The sequence below is a fragment of the Dipodomys merriami genome, unplaced genomic scaffold, assembly GCF_024711535.1.
Source record: "Dipodomys merriami isolate MVZ:Mamm:240054 unplaced genomic scaffold, mDipMer1.0.p SCAF_14, whole genome shotgun sequence".
Taxonomy (NCBI): Eukaryota; Metazoa; Chordata; class Mammalia; order Rodentia; family Heteromyidae; genus Dipodomys; species Dipodomys merriami.
In genome coordinates this window covers 38,584,648-38,601,438 of record NW_027202715.1, presented here as the reverse complement: position 1 = coordinate 38,601,438, position 16,791 = coordinate 38,584,648, and the positions used below count along the sequence as shown (strand labels likewise).

At 38.6% G+C, this 16,791-nt stretch overlaps 1 protein-coding gene across 1 annotated transcript in view; it reads right to left on the bottom strand.

The window, feature by feature from the left end:
* The window catches only part of LOC138825804 (protein CC2D2B-like), a 100,297-nt gene that overhangs the window by 5,052 nt on the left and 78,454 nt on the right, over positions 1–16,791 (bottom strand). The window contains exons 25-32 of the mRNA XM_070020473.1: positions 14,510–14,608; positions 13,353–13,532; positions 12,996–13,193; positions 11,648–11,737; positions 9,512–9,625; positions 7,068–7,202; positions 6,592–6,714; positions 1,242–1,300 (exon numbers count right to left, since the gene is read on the bottom strand). Coding sequence (XP_069876574.1) covers positions 1,242–1,300; positions 6,592–6,714; positions 7,068–7,202; positions 9,512–9,625; positions 11,648–11,737; positions 12,996–13,193; positions 13,353–13,532; positions 14,510–14,608 — 998 coding nt within the window. The remainder of the gene's footprint in view (positions 1–1,241; positions 1,301–6,591; positions 6,715–7,067; positions 7,203–9,511; positions 9,626–11,647; positions 11,738–12,995; positions 13,194–13,352; positions 13,533–14,509; positions 14,609–16,791) is intronic.

Genomic DNA, 16,791 nt, shown 5'->3' with positions numbered 1-16,791 from the left:
ATGACTAACACTTATTACTTGAGCCACATCTCATCTGGCATTTTTGCTGGTTAGTTGGAGATGGATTCTAGCAGACTTTTCTGGCTAGATTGGCTTTGTGCTGCTATCCTCCAGGTCTCAGTCTCCTGTGTAGCTAGGATTAATTTCATGAGCCATAAGCACCCAGTATGGAATGGTATTTTTAAATAGTTCTAGAAGCAATTCTGATGAAAACCAGAAATCGGCGACAATTTTCCTACTGCATTTCTTCTCTCTCTCTCTCTCTCTCTCTCTCTCTCTCTCTCTCTCTCTCTCTCTCTCTCTCTTTTGGTGAAGACTTGGAAAATAAGGAGTGGGGCTGTGGGGGAGGGGACATGCTGGCCATCTGTGTAAACATGAGTTGACACAGGCAGTCAGACCCAGAAGATTCTCTTTGGGAGTGGAAGGAGGCCTACTACAAAGTCTGTGAGCTTGAGATTAAGGCATTGAGTGTATGTATTTGGGGACATGGGACATCACCAGAAGTGACAATATTGCTGGCACCCACCTGGGTGGGAGGTTTTTAACCATGCCTCTGTGGCACATACTTTCAGGAAATTTTAGCTACTATATTGCCATGATCACAAGGGGCTCAACAGGCATCTATCTTGAGAATTTCCAATCACTACCTATGAAGGATTGAGTCCTGCCTTATTCCCTTGTGTCAAGCAAAGCACAAGTGTGTGCTCAGGTGCTTGTCATCAGGCAGGTCATTCTGACCTTGACCCCCAGGAGACAATAACCCCCACAACCTAGCTTCCAGTCATGGGCCTGGCCAAAGACATCACCCTAGATCCCAAGGTGATCATAGCCCATTTTTTATTCTCTGTTTCCTTGTTAAGCCCTATATAACCACACTCCAAAATCCAGTCCCTTGTACAACTTCCAAATCTATGTTCCTCAATGTCCAAATCACTGTTCCTCAATAAACAGTCCTCTCCTGTTGAGGATTGAGTCCGGACTATTCCTTTTCTGTTCTCCTCTATTTTCCCAACGACCTACCCAGAGGTAACTTTAGAGTATCCTTTCAGGGGGATGCCCTTGGATGGTGGGGGGGGGGGTCCTTTTCAAAGTTTGTACCAAGAGGCAGATGGTTCGATTGAGCTAACCACTGCAATCTTCCTTTCCATACTTATACTGCTGAACCTAATGGGTATTTTGGAAGCCTGAGTTACAAGACTGAAAGGTGACTGAACAAGAGATTCACAAAAAGAATACTTTACCTGTTCCTTAGGTCTTCTACCATGTTTTTGTTAGTATCAGAGTAAATTAGTTCCTCAGGCTAAAATGAAGACATCTGAAAGTTAGGAAAGATTCTAGAGATGCCATTTTTAGATCACAGTCATGCTTGAGGTCTAGGATTGAGGGACCCAGGCCATTCTCTCAAGGCACAGATGCAAACTCTCAGGTAAAATGGAGATCACTGCTTGCGTGATCTCTTCTACCTCCCGCCCTCCCCCACATACACCTTCTCTCATTCTCTCTCTCCTGGGGTTTAAACTCAAGGCCTCTTGGTTGTCAGGCAGGAGATCTAACAGCTGAGTCACAGTATAACCCTTTTTCATTTTTGATTTTTTTTTCCAAATAGAAGAGTTTAGTGTTTTTGCCCAGGGCCAGCCTCTTATCTATGCCTCTCACCTAACTGGGATGACAGGTGTAACCATCATATCTAGCTTGCTTGCTGAGATGGGGTCTTCCTAACTTTTTGCACAGGTTGGACTTGAACCATGATCCTCCTACTCCCACCTTCTAAACAAGTCCCCCAGGGTGATTCTGATGCCTGTTATTGTTGGCAAATTCACTAGATTAGAGAACAGCTTTAGGCCCAGGGTGTTGGTGTTTCTGCACTTCAGAATGTGGCAGAGCATAACAAGAGACAAGAGAAGTATAAACTCTAGGAGCCAGCACTTCTCCCAGACAGAATGGGTAGACTGAGTTCTCCGATTGGTTTCATTGAGTACTGTCTATCCTCTATCCCTACAAGGGACTAGCTAGCACCTTCAGGCTTGAAAATGAGTCCTGGGTATGTTGACTTTACTAAATCAACATAAACTTCCTGTTTATGGAATGTTTGTCTTACTTTTCTGGAAAGAAAAAGTCTTCCCAGGAGAACATGTCCCTCAAAATTTTAAGAGGGTTTCTTATTAGCCCCAGCCTGGATGGCTGCATGCTCAGAAAGCACACTGAGACTTCCATTCTCAATCGTGTACAACACTGTTCACTCTAGATAGTGGTTTATTCTGCCATGAATGTGTCAGGGCAAGAGATCTAGAGCCATTACCCACAGGAAAGAAATCACCAGAGATACAAATCACACACAGCAATGCATTTCCTACTTATAGATGCAACTTGGCAGAGGGTTAGTTTCTACCCTCAGTCAGAGAGGCTTTTAAAATAAAATCAGGAAAGTTTGTGAGATTCTTATCTCCAATTAACCACAAAAAAAGCTGGAAGTAATAAGCTGGTCATTGGTGGCTCATGCCTGTAATCCTATATACTCAGGAGGCTGAGATCTGAGGATCATGGTTCAAAGCCAGCCTGGGCAAGAAAGTCTATGAGACTCTTATCTCCAGTAAACCACTAGAAACTGGAAGTGGCTCTGTGGCTCAAGTGGTAGAGGGCTTGCCTTGAGCTGAAGAGCTGAGGGACAGTGCCCAATCCCAGAGTTCAAGCCCCATGGTGGACCGACAAAAAAAAAAGCTGGAAGTGGAGCTGTTGCTCAAGTGGTAGAGCATTGTCCCTGAACCAATAAGGACAGGACCTAGACCCTAAGTTCAGGTCCCAGTATTGGTACACACACATGCACACACGCACATGCGCGCACACACACACACACACACACACACACACACACACACACACACACACACACACAATCCAAATTTGATCGTGGTAGCCCTTAATGATGTTGGTGTGAGACTAACCTGTAGATGGAAGTTCCAAACTCTTCCCAGGACACTTATTCATCCTTGCTCACTCCCTGGGTGCGGTCAACCTGGTCTATCAGCAACTTAAAGACATCTTGCCACTGCAGATCCTCCGATCTTTTGTTTCCAGTTTCTGCTTGGGCCATTCTCTTCCCTTTCACTCTCTTTTTATCTGTATGAGTTCCTCACTCAATGAGAGGCTACTTTTCCTAGAAGCCCCTGCCACTCCCTCCCTTAGGTCCTCCTGCAGTGTGTTCCTAAAGCTCATTCCTTTCTTCAGTAATAGCACTCTCATTGCAATCACTGATTTTTTCTGTTTCCTCCTTTGGAACCTAAGTTCCAAAAACCCAGATATGACTTTCTCCTTGTGCTGGCTACACCTACAAAAAAGCACTGGCTCACAGCATGAGATCAATAAGTTTAGCCTGAATGAACAAGGATAACTGTGCACTAAGCAAACACAAACTTCATCTTTAAATTGTTCTCTTCTGAGGAGGCAGCAATGTTTCAACCACAGATGTGGGATGAGAACAGCAAAGCATGAGCTAAGGGCTGTAAATGCTGTTTGCTCAGGAGAGATAAGCATGTTTCCTTTTGTTTAAAATGTTTCAAACAGGAAATATAAAAATATATAAATGCTTGCCCTTCATTGATAATGTTTAAGAGCATGGACAAGAAATTGAATGAATAGTAGTTATTTCTTAGTAGAAAAAAAAACCCATTGAAGTGGAAACAAACTCTTTGCTGTATCTACTTTGGTACTTTTTAAGATTCCTTCCATAACTACTATGAATTCTTTTTGATATTGTGAAGTGCCTTCAAGTTACAGACAAACATAGAGAATAATGTAATGGACATCACCTATTATATCTAAACACTGCGTTCTATATTTATTTTTAGTGGTACTGGGGTTTGAACTTAGGGCCTCAGTTTGCTAGGTGGGTACTCAACCGCTTGAGTCATGCCTCAGCTTTTGTTTGTTTGTTTTCAGAGAGGATCTCATGTACTTGTCCAGGGCCAGTCTTAGATTGTGATTTTCCTTACTTACTATGTAACTAAAATTACAGATGTATACTGTCACTCTCAGCTTGTTAGCTGAGTGGAGTCTTACTACTTTGTTGAAGGTACTTAAAGCTGACCTTGACTCATAATCCTCCCGATCTGTTACTTCTGAGTAGCTGAGAATTTTTAGAAAAGAGGTGAGACACTGTAGACAGCTTTAACTGCTTCCTGATTTCATTCTTTTTTTTTTCTCTTTCCAAAGGTAACTCCTAATCTGAATTTGGTATTTACCATTCCCATAAATGCCACTATAAGTGTGTGTGCAAGCGTGCATGTGCACACACACACACAGAGGCACACAGAGTTTCAAACTTCATATAAATGATTGTTTTGCATCTATAATTTCACATATTTATTTTATTTAACATTACTTTTTGTATATTCATTCTTATTGATATGCATGGCTCCAGTTCAGTGGTTTTCAACATTGACTGACTGCACACTGGAATCATACAAGGAGCTTGAAAACCTACTGATGTATGGGTTCTATCCTCAGAAGAATTTATGTCAAGAACTACTACATACATTGAAAACATGTTTTTATACTGCTATAGAAAAATTTGTTTTATGGGTACTTCACAACTTACATACCAATTTTTCCATGAATGTATTGTTTCCAATCTCTTGCAATTTCAAGCAGCTCTACAATGAACATGGTTCATTGCTTCATGGTTCATTCTTGCTCATGTTACTCTGGGAATATGCCTAGGCACTTGAATTAGTTTATTGAAGGTTGAGCATTTCCAACTTTTCCATATATCACTTTCTACAGTGTTTAGTAATTTACACTCCCATCCTTTCTCTGCTGTTGACAATATAGGGTAGGAATACACCTTTTTGCCAATTCTATGAGTGTGAAATGGTGTTTCATTGTTTTAAATTAAATATTTCCCTCATTGTGAGTTTAAACATTTGAGTTTTTGCTTCTATGAATTGTTCTTTGTCTGATTTTCTATTTATTTCTCTCTTTCCCCACTTCTCTTCCACCCTGGGCTTTTAGCTTCAAATATGTGGACTTCGCAGTTGCCTGCACTCTACTACATTATTATGGCTTTCAATCCAGAAGCAGCCATAGACATGGTATTGTGAGTAATTCCCAAAGTGACACAGATCTCCTGGCCATTTAGGGATTAGGTCAGCTCCTAATGTCCTGTCTCCTAAGTCCCAAGAAAGCAATGAGTGTCCAAGGGATCTCCTTCCTATCTTCTTTCAAAAGTAGGGGATAGAAACCCCATTATAGTCCCTGGCTTCAAAAAGTGCTGTATGTTCTGGCTCCTGGACTTTCTGAAACATTCGCAGACCTTGCTGTCATTCTCACTTCAGTCTCACTCACTGCTATTTCTGTCCTGTTTCTATTCAATGAGAAAACTACCCTGGTTTGGTGCCCAGATAAGTATTTCTCTTTGTCATTAAAAAAAAAATTATTTTGCCAGTCCTGGGGCAGTCCTGGTACTAAGGGATCAGATCCAGGACTTCATGCATGCTAAGCAAGCACTCTACCACTCAATTTTTTTTGGGGGGGTACAGTCGTGGGGGCCTGAACTCTGGGCCTGGGCGCTGTCCCTCAGCTCTTCAGCTCAAGGCTAGCGCTCTACCACTTGAGCCACAGTGCCACTTCCGGCTTTTTTCTTTTTGCTTATGTGGTGCTGAGGAATGGAACCCAGGGCCTCAGGCATGCAAAGCAAGTGCTCTACCACTGAGCCACCTTCCCAGCCCACCATTCAATTTTTATACTTCATCATCACCATAAGTGTAGAACAAGGTCAGAGTTAATTATTGCTAGTATTACATGCTATGCTTTATGATGAAAAATTTTATAAGCTTACATTAGTTATAGGGGAGGAGAATTTCATTGTTATCTTTCTACATGTTTATAATGTATTCCAATCAATCTCACTCCCTCTATTACTTTCCCTCTTCCTCTCTTCTCAAGGTTTCTTTGTTCTATTTTTATAGGTACAAATAGTCTATTTCCATTGTATTCAACCTCTTTCATCCACCTACTTAGCCTGCTCTTCCTGCTAATAAACTTCCCCCAACAGTTTATTTCTCTTTCCTTTCCCTCTATCCCCCTATTTGCCAACAGCTTCCATTGAAGTTCTTTAAGTATTTTTTTTTTTTGTCGGCTGTGGGACTTGAACTCTGTCCCTGTGCTCTTCAGATCAAAGTGAGCGCTCTACTGCTTGAGCCACAGTACCACTTCCAGTTTTCTAGTGGTTTACTGGAGATAAGAGTCTCATGGACTTTCCTGCCTGGGCTGGCTTTGAACCATGATCCTCAGATCTCAGCCTCCTGAGTAGCTAGGATTACAGGTGTAAGCTACTAGTATCCAGATCTTTGTGCTGTTTTATGTAGAAAAAATTTTAAATTCTATTTTAAAGTCTAAATTCACATTTTAGATAACACATTTTTCCCCCAACTCTTCTGTGGAAGAAGGAGCTAAAGTAACCTAACACTTTTTATGATCACTACTAAATAATTTGATAAATTATCAACTATAAACCATAACAGAAATTGTTATAAGCAATAAATATTAGACAGAATGGTAGCTGTATACAGACACACTTGAAAAATGACATTTTACCTGTACACTTTGTGCTTTTGTTCCTTGAAAGTTTTTTGGAAGCAACTGTTTCCAGAAAATTTCTTTTGAATAGTCAAAATGTACAGCCATTGGTGTATTATTATGTTGAATATTAAACCAAACCTATTAAAACATTAATATAAAGTCAGTTTAGGTCCATGACAACACAAGGTTTATGTCTGGTAAGGATGGAGCAAAATTACAGTCTTACTGCCCAACGAAATGGCAAAAACAGAGTTTGAGGCAGAAGATGGAGAGATTACAGAGTTTTGTGATCTTAGGTCTGTCTTACTGATTCTCAACCTTAGAGGTTCTATGGACTCTCCTGGAAGAACTTCAAGAATCAGAATGCTTAATCCTTGTATGCCAGGGACATATTGAACACCTGCGCCTCTAAAGTTCTCAGGTGATTCTAATGTGCCGCCTGGGGGACTTAAGGTGGTGCTTCAAAATAAGATTGTCTCTCATATACTTACATTCTTATCATTGAACAAGCAATCCACACTCTGTAAGGTACAAAATGGATCAAGCTGCTTATGACATTGCCCAGTTGATGGATTCCAAAGCAAATACTCATCAGTTTCTTGAGTTAATACATAAGCCACATGTCCCTGTATAAAGAAAAAAGTTTAAGGTCATTTTTGATGTTTAACTTCATTATATAGGAACTATAATGTAATGATTATACTTTTTAAAGTTTTTTAAGACTTACTTTTTTTAAAAAGGAAAGCAAGAACGAAAATACAACTCCAAGGTCTGGAAATCATCTGGGCCAGGTTAGCAGGGATACAGATGAGATAATGTATGAGCCAGTGCCACACTGTGCGGTCTTGCAAGGTGTGCTCTGATTGCGATTTTGTTATTCTAGCAAAGTAAGTCTATTATGAAAACTTCCCAACAGACAGTACTAAAGTATTCAGAGGTAGAAGCATTTTGTCAAATTCACACAAAGGTGCTATGTACAATAGCACCATTTTGGATTTAATATACATTAGGACTAGGAGTAGAAACTGGCTTAAAGCTCTGTTAGAAACATTAAAGAACCTAAAAAGCCACTAAATTAAATTCAAGAATCAGATTTGGAATTAGAGAAAAGTATATAGAAAAGTATACAGGAAGCCACTGGAAGAATATAAAGTAATTATGTCACTATTATCTTGTTCAACACCTACTTTTGTAGTGCAAAACTTTTGTAGCAAAGAAAGCAATAAGAATATTAAACATTTATTGGGTATATTTGACAGGTCCTGGGCTAAGAATTCACACTGATTTTCTCACTTAAGTTTGATTTCAATTATGTAAAGCTGGAATGATTACTATACTTACTTTTCAGATCAAAGGTTAAAGGCCTTGTCTAGGACAACAGATAGTAGCATGATTCCATTCTGTGAGGCCATAACTGGGGCTTAGAGGAGCAAACACAGCTGACATCATAGGGCCAGAAGGTGGCACCTGATGTGTTTTAAGCCTATTAACTGTGCCTCAAACATTACTTTGTAGCTTTGGCTTCTTAGCTTTGAAGTTCTTACTCTTTATTACCGTGTTTGTCTTCTGTCTAGTAAAGAGGAAGCTTCGCCTCAACTACACAGCCGAGTCTTGTGTAGCTGTATGTCTGTCTCTAATGGAATCATTACAAATGCCATATATTTGCTGAAATATATACTACACCTGAGTGACACTTACAAATATGGCAAATATTTACAGGGCATTTTATCTGAAGTTAACCATAGGCTTTTTTTTTTGTCAGTCATGGGGCTTGAACTTGGCCTGGGCGCTGTCCCTCAGCTCTTGAGCTCAAGGTGAGTGCTCTGCCACTTGAGTTACAGCGCCACTTCCAGTTTTCTGGTGGTTTATTAGAGTTAAGAGTTTCAGGGCTGGGAAAGTAGCTCAGTGGTAGAGTGCTTGCCTTGCATGCCTGAGGCCCTGGGTTCCATTCCTCAGCACCACATAAGCAAAAAGAAAAAAAAAAAGCTGGAGGTGGTGCTGTGGCTCAAGTGGTAGAGCACTAGCCTTGAGCTGAAGAGCTCAGGGACAGTGCCCAGGCCCAGAGTTCAGGCCCAGCGACCGGACCCCCCAAAAAAGAGTTTCTTAGACTTTCCTGCCCAGGCTGGCTTTGAACCATGATCCTCAGATCTCAGCCTCCTGAGTAGCTAGGATTACAGGCATGAGCCACTGCGACCCAGCAACCATAGGCATTTAAAAAAAAATTAACTCACTTGACACAGAAATAATAAGCTATGCCAATGGAATGTAGAAATAAAAATATAAAATGCCAACAGAATATAATGGTTATACCAAAAACCATACAGAAACTTGAATTGTTGATACTTAGTTAATATATTTCTGATGGGGCTAGAAATATTACAGAAAGGACATTATTTATTGGAGGTATGAATTCAGAAGTACATATATTCATTTGTAAGGTTTTCATTTAGGTAAAACACACGTTTCTGACTTACTCTTACAAGATTAAAGCCCAATAAATGGAAAATGAGAAGTGTTGATTAAAGATCTTAAATTAGAATATTAGAAATAAAATGATGGTGGTGGTGATGCTGGAAGGTAACAGCCATCACAGCTTCACTGTAACTAACATAGCTACCATACACCATCACTAATGCTACACCCTCTTCTCCCACCATGCATTGCTTACTTGCAGAAGAGATACTGTATCTTATACCTGCTAGGTAATTTGATATTCTTGGTAATCCCACAATAGTACCAGTGCTTTAAGTGCTGTTTTATAAAGAACAAAACCCCAAATTTTCCCTTGTATTGTATAACTTTTGATGAATCAACTATTAATGGTGTGACCATAAACTTCCCTAATGAGCTTTGTGAAAAAAAACAGAAATTTGGGGCCTAAGGCTTTTACAGTTGAACTCTGGTTTAGTTTTGCTCACATTATTCCAGTACTTACTTCTAAAACTGAGGTTCCCAGGAGGACCAATGCCTCCTTTCCAAAATATAGAAAGAAATTACAGAGAAGTATAGCGTGTTCTTCCTTATTTCCAATTGCCAAATTGATGCAACGCTAGTACAAAACAAAAAGAGAAGAATATTTTAAAAGGGGAAAAGGAGATGGAGTGATGCAAGCATCCAATGGATTCAGTATCCTTATACTCTCTTCCAAACACTCTTGTTTTTATCAGGTGGTTAAGATGACAACAAAGCAGAAAGCTCTGGCTTTGCTAGGATATAAGACATCTTTATTATGGGATACTTTATAAGGATATAGCAAGCAGACAATTATATCCAGTTGCTTAGGAAATAAGTGTCTGGAAATGAAGGGGCATACAGCTGGTACATGAAAACACATAACATTTTGGAAAAGTGACACTTCGGGCAGTGGAACTACCTTCTGTCCTCAACACAGTACTCAATTCAGGAGAAGAGGAGATCTGAATTGGAGTCTAATCAGGAAGAATAATTGAAGCTTCAATTGAATAAACTGAACTCATGATCTGCATGCAAATAATCAAATACCAGGTGCCTAGTAAGGCTGTATAGCATGAGAGAAGGGTGCAGAAGTGGCAATCTTTGTGACCTATCACCTAATTCTAGTTTACAGGTATGTAGTTTGGCCCCTAGACTGGTTTTCATTAAACAACAGCAACAATAACACCAACAAAACCCTGCTAGATTTCTGGCTTCTGTTGAAAATATTTCCAGTGCTGGCAGAGTGGTGTTGGTAGTGGCTCAAGTGGTAGAGAATGAGGCTCTAAGTTCAAACCTCCATATGGAAAAAAAGAAAAGAAAAGCACCAAGTGTGGTGGTTCATTCATACCTGCAGTGCTAGCGTGTGTGTGTGTGTGTGTGTGTGTGTGTGTGTGTGTGTGTGTGTGTGTGTGTGTGTGTGTGTGTGTGTGTGTGTGTGTGTGTGTAGTTTGGGGGCAAGTATGTCTGAATTATTTTATTATTAGCTCAGCTTCTTACAAAGTTCTTCAATATCGTAATATCCTTGGACTCATTCTGCTTAAAGAATCTCAGAAGGGGAGTTTAGACCAAATAATACCTTCTTGAGTTCTACCAGCTTCGAATCTCTGGATTATGGAATAAAACTATTTGTCCCACTTAGCAGGAGACAGGGCAGGTGACTTATTATTAGGTAAACTCTGATCTTTAAATCCATTTTAGCTCAAATCCAGCCCCTCAAACCATTCTAGACAAGTTGGACTGGATCGGTGGGTAAGTAGTAGAGCTCTTGCCTAGCAAGTGCAAAGCCTTGCATTCAAACTTCAATATTTCAAATAAAAATCTAGATAAGTACAAGCCAGGGCTATCAGTTCTAAATGAAAATGTCCCCCCTCTTGGGCTCCCATCCTATTTGTATTTTCCAGGTGAAAATTTATTGAATACTTGCTACTGAATAGATTTAAACATAAAATAAATAAGAAACAAGTTTTCATCTGCCTTCAAGGGAAATATCACAACAGGGCATGTATACAAGATGTAAGTATAGAGTCTATATATAATCAACTAAATATAATTTAAGGTGGAATGGAAGAAGTGCTACAACTAGGTTATAAGATTTCATATATATATATATAAATATATACATATATATATATATATCCAGTTAAACTTGAATTTCAGACAAATAAGTATGTTCCAAGTACTGTATACTGTGTTTTATTTGGCAACCAGTCTATAGATAACTTTATCCCAGTACTAAGGAAAAGCACTGCTGTATGAGCCCTTTGCTTCAGATGAGGGGAAAGTAGGGAAAGCCTTTGGGAAGTGATGGTTTTTGGCTAAGGTGTCAGATTCTGGCCAGTTCCACAGTGACTAGTCATACTGCTCTCTGGAGAATACCATAATATTATGCTCCTGAAACTCCCATTGAATCAAAGTATTCATGAGTTTCCACTTGGAATATTGAAAATAATTTTAGTTTTAATGAATTATTTCCACCAATACCAAAAGAGCTGAAAATAATACATAAAATTATCAAATATTTTAACATTTCACAAAATAAAGTACTACATAAATGCATATATAGTGCTTCACAAATAAGAAGTAACATATGTTTCAACTATAAAATGTAATTTATTACCTCTGAGGTCATCCATATATCCAAACCATCATTTTCATCTGATGTATCAGGCATAAACGGAATCAGAGATACAAACCGTGCAATGAGATCCTAGAATAATATTAACTAACATTTATTGAGTGTCCAACATTAAAATAGAGTGTTTTACAAGCATTTTCTCATTTAGTTTGTACTAAAAGCTATAAAGTAGCAACTATTGTTCTACTTTTACAGAAAGAACAGAGTTAAGATTTGACCAGAGTCACTCACCACTAATGTGGTCTCGGGACTGGCCCAGATGGCCTGACTCCAGGGAGTTCATGTTAACCAGTATATTGTGTTATAAATTATTAAAACAAACATTCCCAAAATACATCAACTTTAAACATGTACTTTATAATTGCTTTAAAAGGTAGAAAATTGTAGCAGAATTGTAAGAATTTGATTTGTTTTTAGGTTTAAAATCTTTCAGAATTCTTTTTCTTTTTCTTTTTTTTTTTGTGTGTTAGTCATGGGGCTTGAACTCTGGGCTTGGACGCTGTCCCTCAGCTCTTAAGCTCAAGGTGAGTGCTCTATCACTTGAGCTACAGCACCACTTCTGGTTTTCTGGTGGTTAATTCGAGATAAGAGTCTCAAGGATTTTATTGCGTGGGCTGGCTTTGAACCGCGATTCTCAGATGTCAGCCTCCTGAGTAGCTAGGATTACAGGCATGAGCCATTGGCGCCCAGCTAGAATTCTTTTCATTATAAGCTGCTACAAAGGGACATAGAGATACAGCCTATGTTCTCAAACAACAGAAATTGTAATATAAACATTTTCCTCCTCAAGTGCTGTAGACAAGGACTCAAACATAAGAAAGGAGGATAGGACACAAATATTGTAGATAGTAAGTCAACACAGATAACTCATTAGCATTTTAATTGATGTATAAGAGCTACTATTATGTACTATTTTGACCTTCTACCCGGTTAAATATATGCTATATTGTATATATACATATATTAGCATATATAATATATATCATAATCCTTAACAAGCAGCAAAGGAGCTGGGATTTTTTTTTAAAGATAAAGGTAATCACTGAAATAAATCTGAGATCATTGTTGTCTCTTGGGATATTAGGTGTTAGTACACATAAGGAAGAAGAAACCAATGATGGGAAATCAGAGTATAATAAAAGGCCTAGATTAGGACTTTTGATTTTAGTTTAAAGAGTACAGCTAAGGGAACTTTATAGTTTTAGAATAATATAATTAGTCTGAGGACAGCCAATTGACTAGATTGATCCTAAATCAACAAAAGGTAGATATGATTCCTTACAGATATATTTTAACCACAATGAAACTATTACAAATACTTATAACTTACAAGTGTTGCATTAGAGTCATGAAGAAATATATCCAGAAGTTGTTGAGGTGGATTTAATGCCTTGATATATCTTGTTACTAAGATCTGTATCCCTTCATCATTAAAAACAGTAGTTATGATTCTTCGGTTGGGAAATGCTGTCTTACAGTTCTTTTTAAAAATCTCTGCTCTGTGCAAAACATCCATCTGATCTGAAAACTAGAATCAAATTTAAAGTCTTTGACATTGTTCTATATTGTGCCCCCAGAGAAATGTCAAGGAAATCTGTTTATTTTTGCCAGCTTTGAAACTGTTAGTTTTAAAATAATTTATACTTCTTTGATGACTTGTTTAAAAATAATTTAATATAAAACCTACCTTATTTAGGGTTAGATTATATGTGACATATATCTGAGGTTCAATGGTAGCAAAAATATTTAAGAAGGTACTCTCTTTTAAATTCTGCCCACTGCAATCTTCTTTAGGAGGTATATACGTTTTACTCCAAGTATACCCAAGCAAAACTGGTGGAATGGCCACTTGAAATGTTCCACTAATCTGAAGGAATATATCAATTTAGTAAATTATACGTGATGAAAAAGCAACATCGGTCAAATATACTATAACCCAGCTGAGCCTTTCTGTAGGAAGGAACAGGTTCACACATGTACTTGGACTCCCACTAATATGTACTTGCCCTAGATGATCGGTTCCTTAGTATGATCAATAGGCAATCTTGCCACCTTCCCATTCCTTCTGTGGCCCAAGAAAAGTAAAGCCCTCTTACCGTTATGGACCTCCCTGTAAGGCCTCAACAGCAGTAGTACATTGCTCTACAGTGTTATTTTTTTTCCCTATAGATTGTAAATTCCATTGGGATAAAAAAATTCATTCCTGATTCTTCAAATCTTCCTTACTCAGCATGAACTCAAAGATTCAAGTACCTTACCTAAGATCCCTCAGTAAATTTGTAACAGAACCTAAAATAGAATCAAGCTGTTTTTTAAAAAAATATTTTGTCAGGGGATAACAAGTTTGACAAGAATATACTTATTACCTTACTTATGTAACTGTAACCCCTCTGTATATCACCTTGACAATAAAAACATATTTTGCCAGTCATACAGGCATATTCTTGCCACAAAATCCAATGGCAGAATCTTCTGAGGGTCTCACAGAGACAAGTTCTAATCATCAATATTACTACTATTGATAACAGTGTTGACAAGCTGAAACTCTTGGGACAAAGCAACACCAGTAATCTGAAGGTTTCATAAATCTGGTCTTATCTTTTTAAGATGTTATATATAACCAAGGATGTTGCTTTAAGATTTAAGGCTAGCTTTTCCTATTCTCTCTCAGTAGACACTATCATGGTACAATAAGTAAATTTGTGTATTCTCTTGTTCTAGAGACAGTCAAAAGATTCAAACTCTTCAACTTGCTAATCATAGAATCTGAATCCAAGACAACAGAAAATTCATTAGTCAGAAGTCAAATCCTATTAAGACTAGCAAAGAACCATTGACGATTACCTCAGATTGTTGTAGAAGAGCAGAGAAAGGGAACATGATGGAACCAAGCCAATTCTTTTTCATGTATGAGTGATTGCTACAGCTCTCCAGACAGTGATCCTATTAAAATAGTTATTTATGAAACTAAATTTTCTAGTAGTTTCATGAATTCGCAGGTAAATATTTCAAAAAATCATTCTCTCTACCCACTGGTGCTGGGTATCAAAACCAAGGCCTCTCAAATGCCAGGGAATTCCTCTTTTCTGCTTTGGGCTCATATATCTATATATTTTTGTAAGTTACAATGTGATGTTTTGATTCATATGTACACAAAGTAATGACTGCACTTTTATAAATTTCTAGACTATACAAACAACAGTGACAGAGAACAGATGGAATGGGAGGCAGAAAGGAGAAGGGAGAGATATGTCAACTAGGCAGGAGAAAGCTTTTGAGTGTAATAGATACATTCATTAACTACAATGTGAAAATACTTTCATGGGTATATACATATGTCATCACTTGTCAAATTACAGTTTTGGAAAAGTGAAAGTACATTGTTGCTAATTTAAGAAAAACTTGTCAAATTACTTTAAACATGCACTGATTATTGCTAACTAATTCTCCCTTAACGGTATTTTTAGGTTAGAGGAAATTTATGTAGTGGCAGCAGGAAAAAGACACACAAGGACTAACATTTACCATCACTTACCACATCTCCTATTTGGCAGTAGCCTATGCTGCTCTTCACTTTTAGCAGCTTATATTTCATCAACCAAAGGTCAGAAGTGGAGGGAATTTGGGCAATGTCTCTAGAGTAGTTAGGATGACAGATAGCAGGGAAGAGCCACTGGTGCCTGTCTTTTTCTTTTCTTTTCTTTTTTTGTCAGTTGTGGGTCTTGTGGGTCTCAGGGCCTAAAGCCGTCCCTGAGATCTTTTGCTCAAGGTTAGCACTCTACCACTTTGAGCCACAACACTACTTCCATTTTCTGGTGATTAATTGGAGATAAAGTGTCTCACAGACTTTCCTGCCCAGGCTGACTTTGAACCTTGGTCCTCAGATCTCAGCTTCCTGAGTAGCTAGGATTACAGGCATGAGCCACCAGTGTCTGGCTGTTTTTTGTTTTTTTGAAGTAAGATTTGGCATCTGCCTGGAGCCTCCTACCTCCTTCATAGCTGCGATTACAAGCATGTATCACCACACCTGGCTTTAATATTCAAAATCTTTAAATCTAAGAAGAATATATAATAAAATTACAGGAAAAGTAATAAAAATACAGATAATTAAAGAAATAATTTAGTCTAAGATGATTTTAAAGCAAAGCTCAGAGTCTTAGAGAATGTTTGTTTTTTTTTTTGTCAGTCATGGGGCTTGAACTCTGGGCTTGGGTGCTGTCCCTGTACTCTTTAGCCCAAGGCGAGCGCTCTACCACTTGAGCTATAGCGCCACTTCCGGTTTATTGGAGTCTCACAGACTTTCCTGCCCGGGCTGGCTTTGAACCACGATCTCAGCCTCCTGAAGTAGCTAGTATTACAGGCATGAGCCACCAACACCAACACTTTTAAGAGGATAAGATATCCAACAACTAGGCATTCAGCATATTTAACCAAACTAAGGACAGAAATCACAGTCCCAAGAATACTGGAAAGAAGAAAGTAAAAATGCAAGCAGAAATAAATGAATTAGAAAACAGAGTGAAGGGTAAAAACAATTTAATAGCTCTTTAAAAAATAGGAAAATCAGCTGGGTGTTGGTGGCTTACACTTAAAATTCTAGCTACTCAGGAGGCTGAGATCTGAGGACCACAGTTTGAAGCCAGCTGGACAGGAAAGGTCATGAGACTCTCATCTCCAATAAACTACTCAGAAAAAGCTAGAAATGACACTGTGGCTTAAGTGGTAGAGTGCTAGCCTTAAGCAAAAGAAGCTTAGGGAAAGCACCCAGACCCAGGTCTAAGTCCCAGGACCAGCACAAAAAAGAGAAAAACTATGAGATGCCCTAAATTTCAGGGGCTGGAGGATGGAAGGAGAACTGATGGAAGCTCAACAGTTAGTCCAAAGGCCGAATAGAAACAAAAGGCTGTTTGACTGTTATTGAACATACATTAAGACCTTCACTCTGATCAAGGCCCCCTGGGTGGCTGTGTACATCCTGTTTACAACTACAACCAATCCAGAAGCAACAATTTCTTCTTCTTAGGCACTGTTTTCTAAGATTTCCCTTTTGTGTAATTCTTCCTTCTTATCTATGCCTAATCCAGATTCAGTATAAACAATTTATGCTTTCCTAATCCAACTTTTCA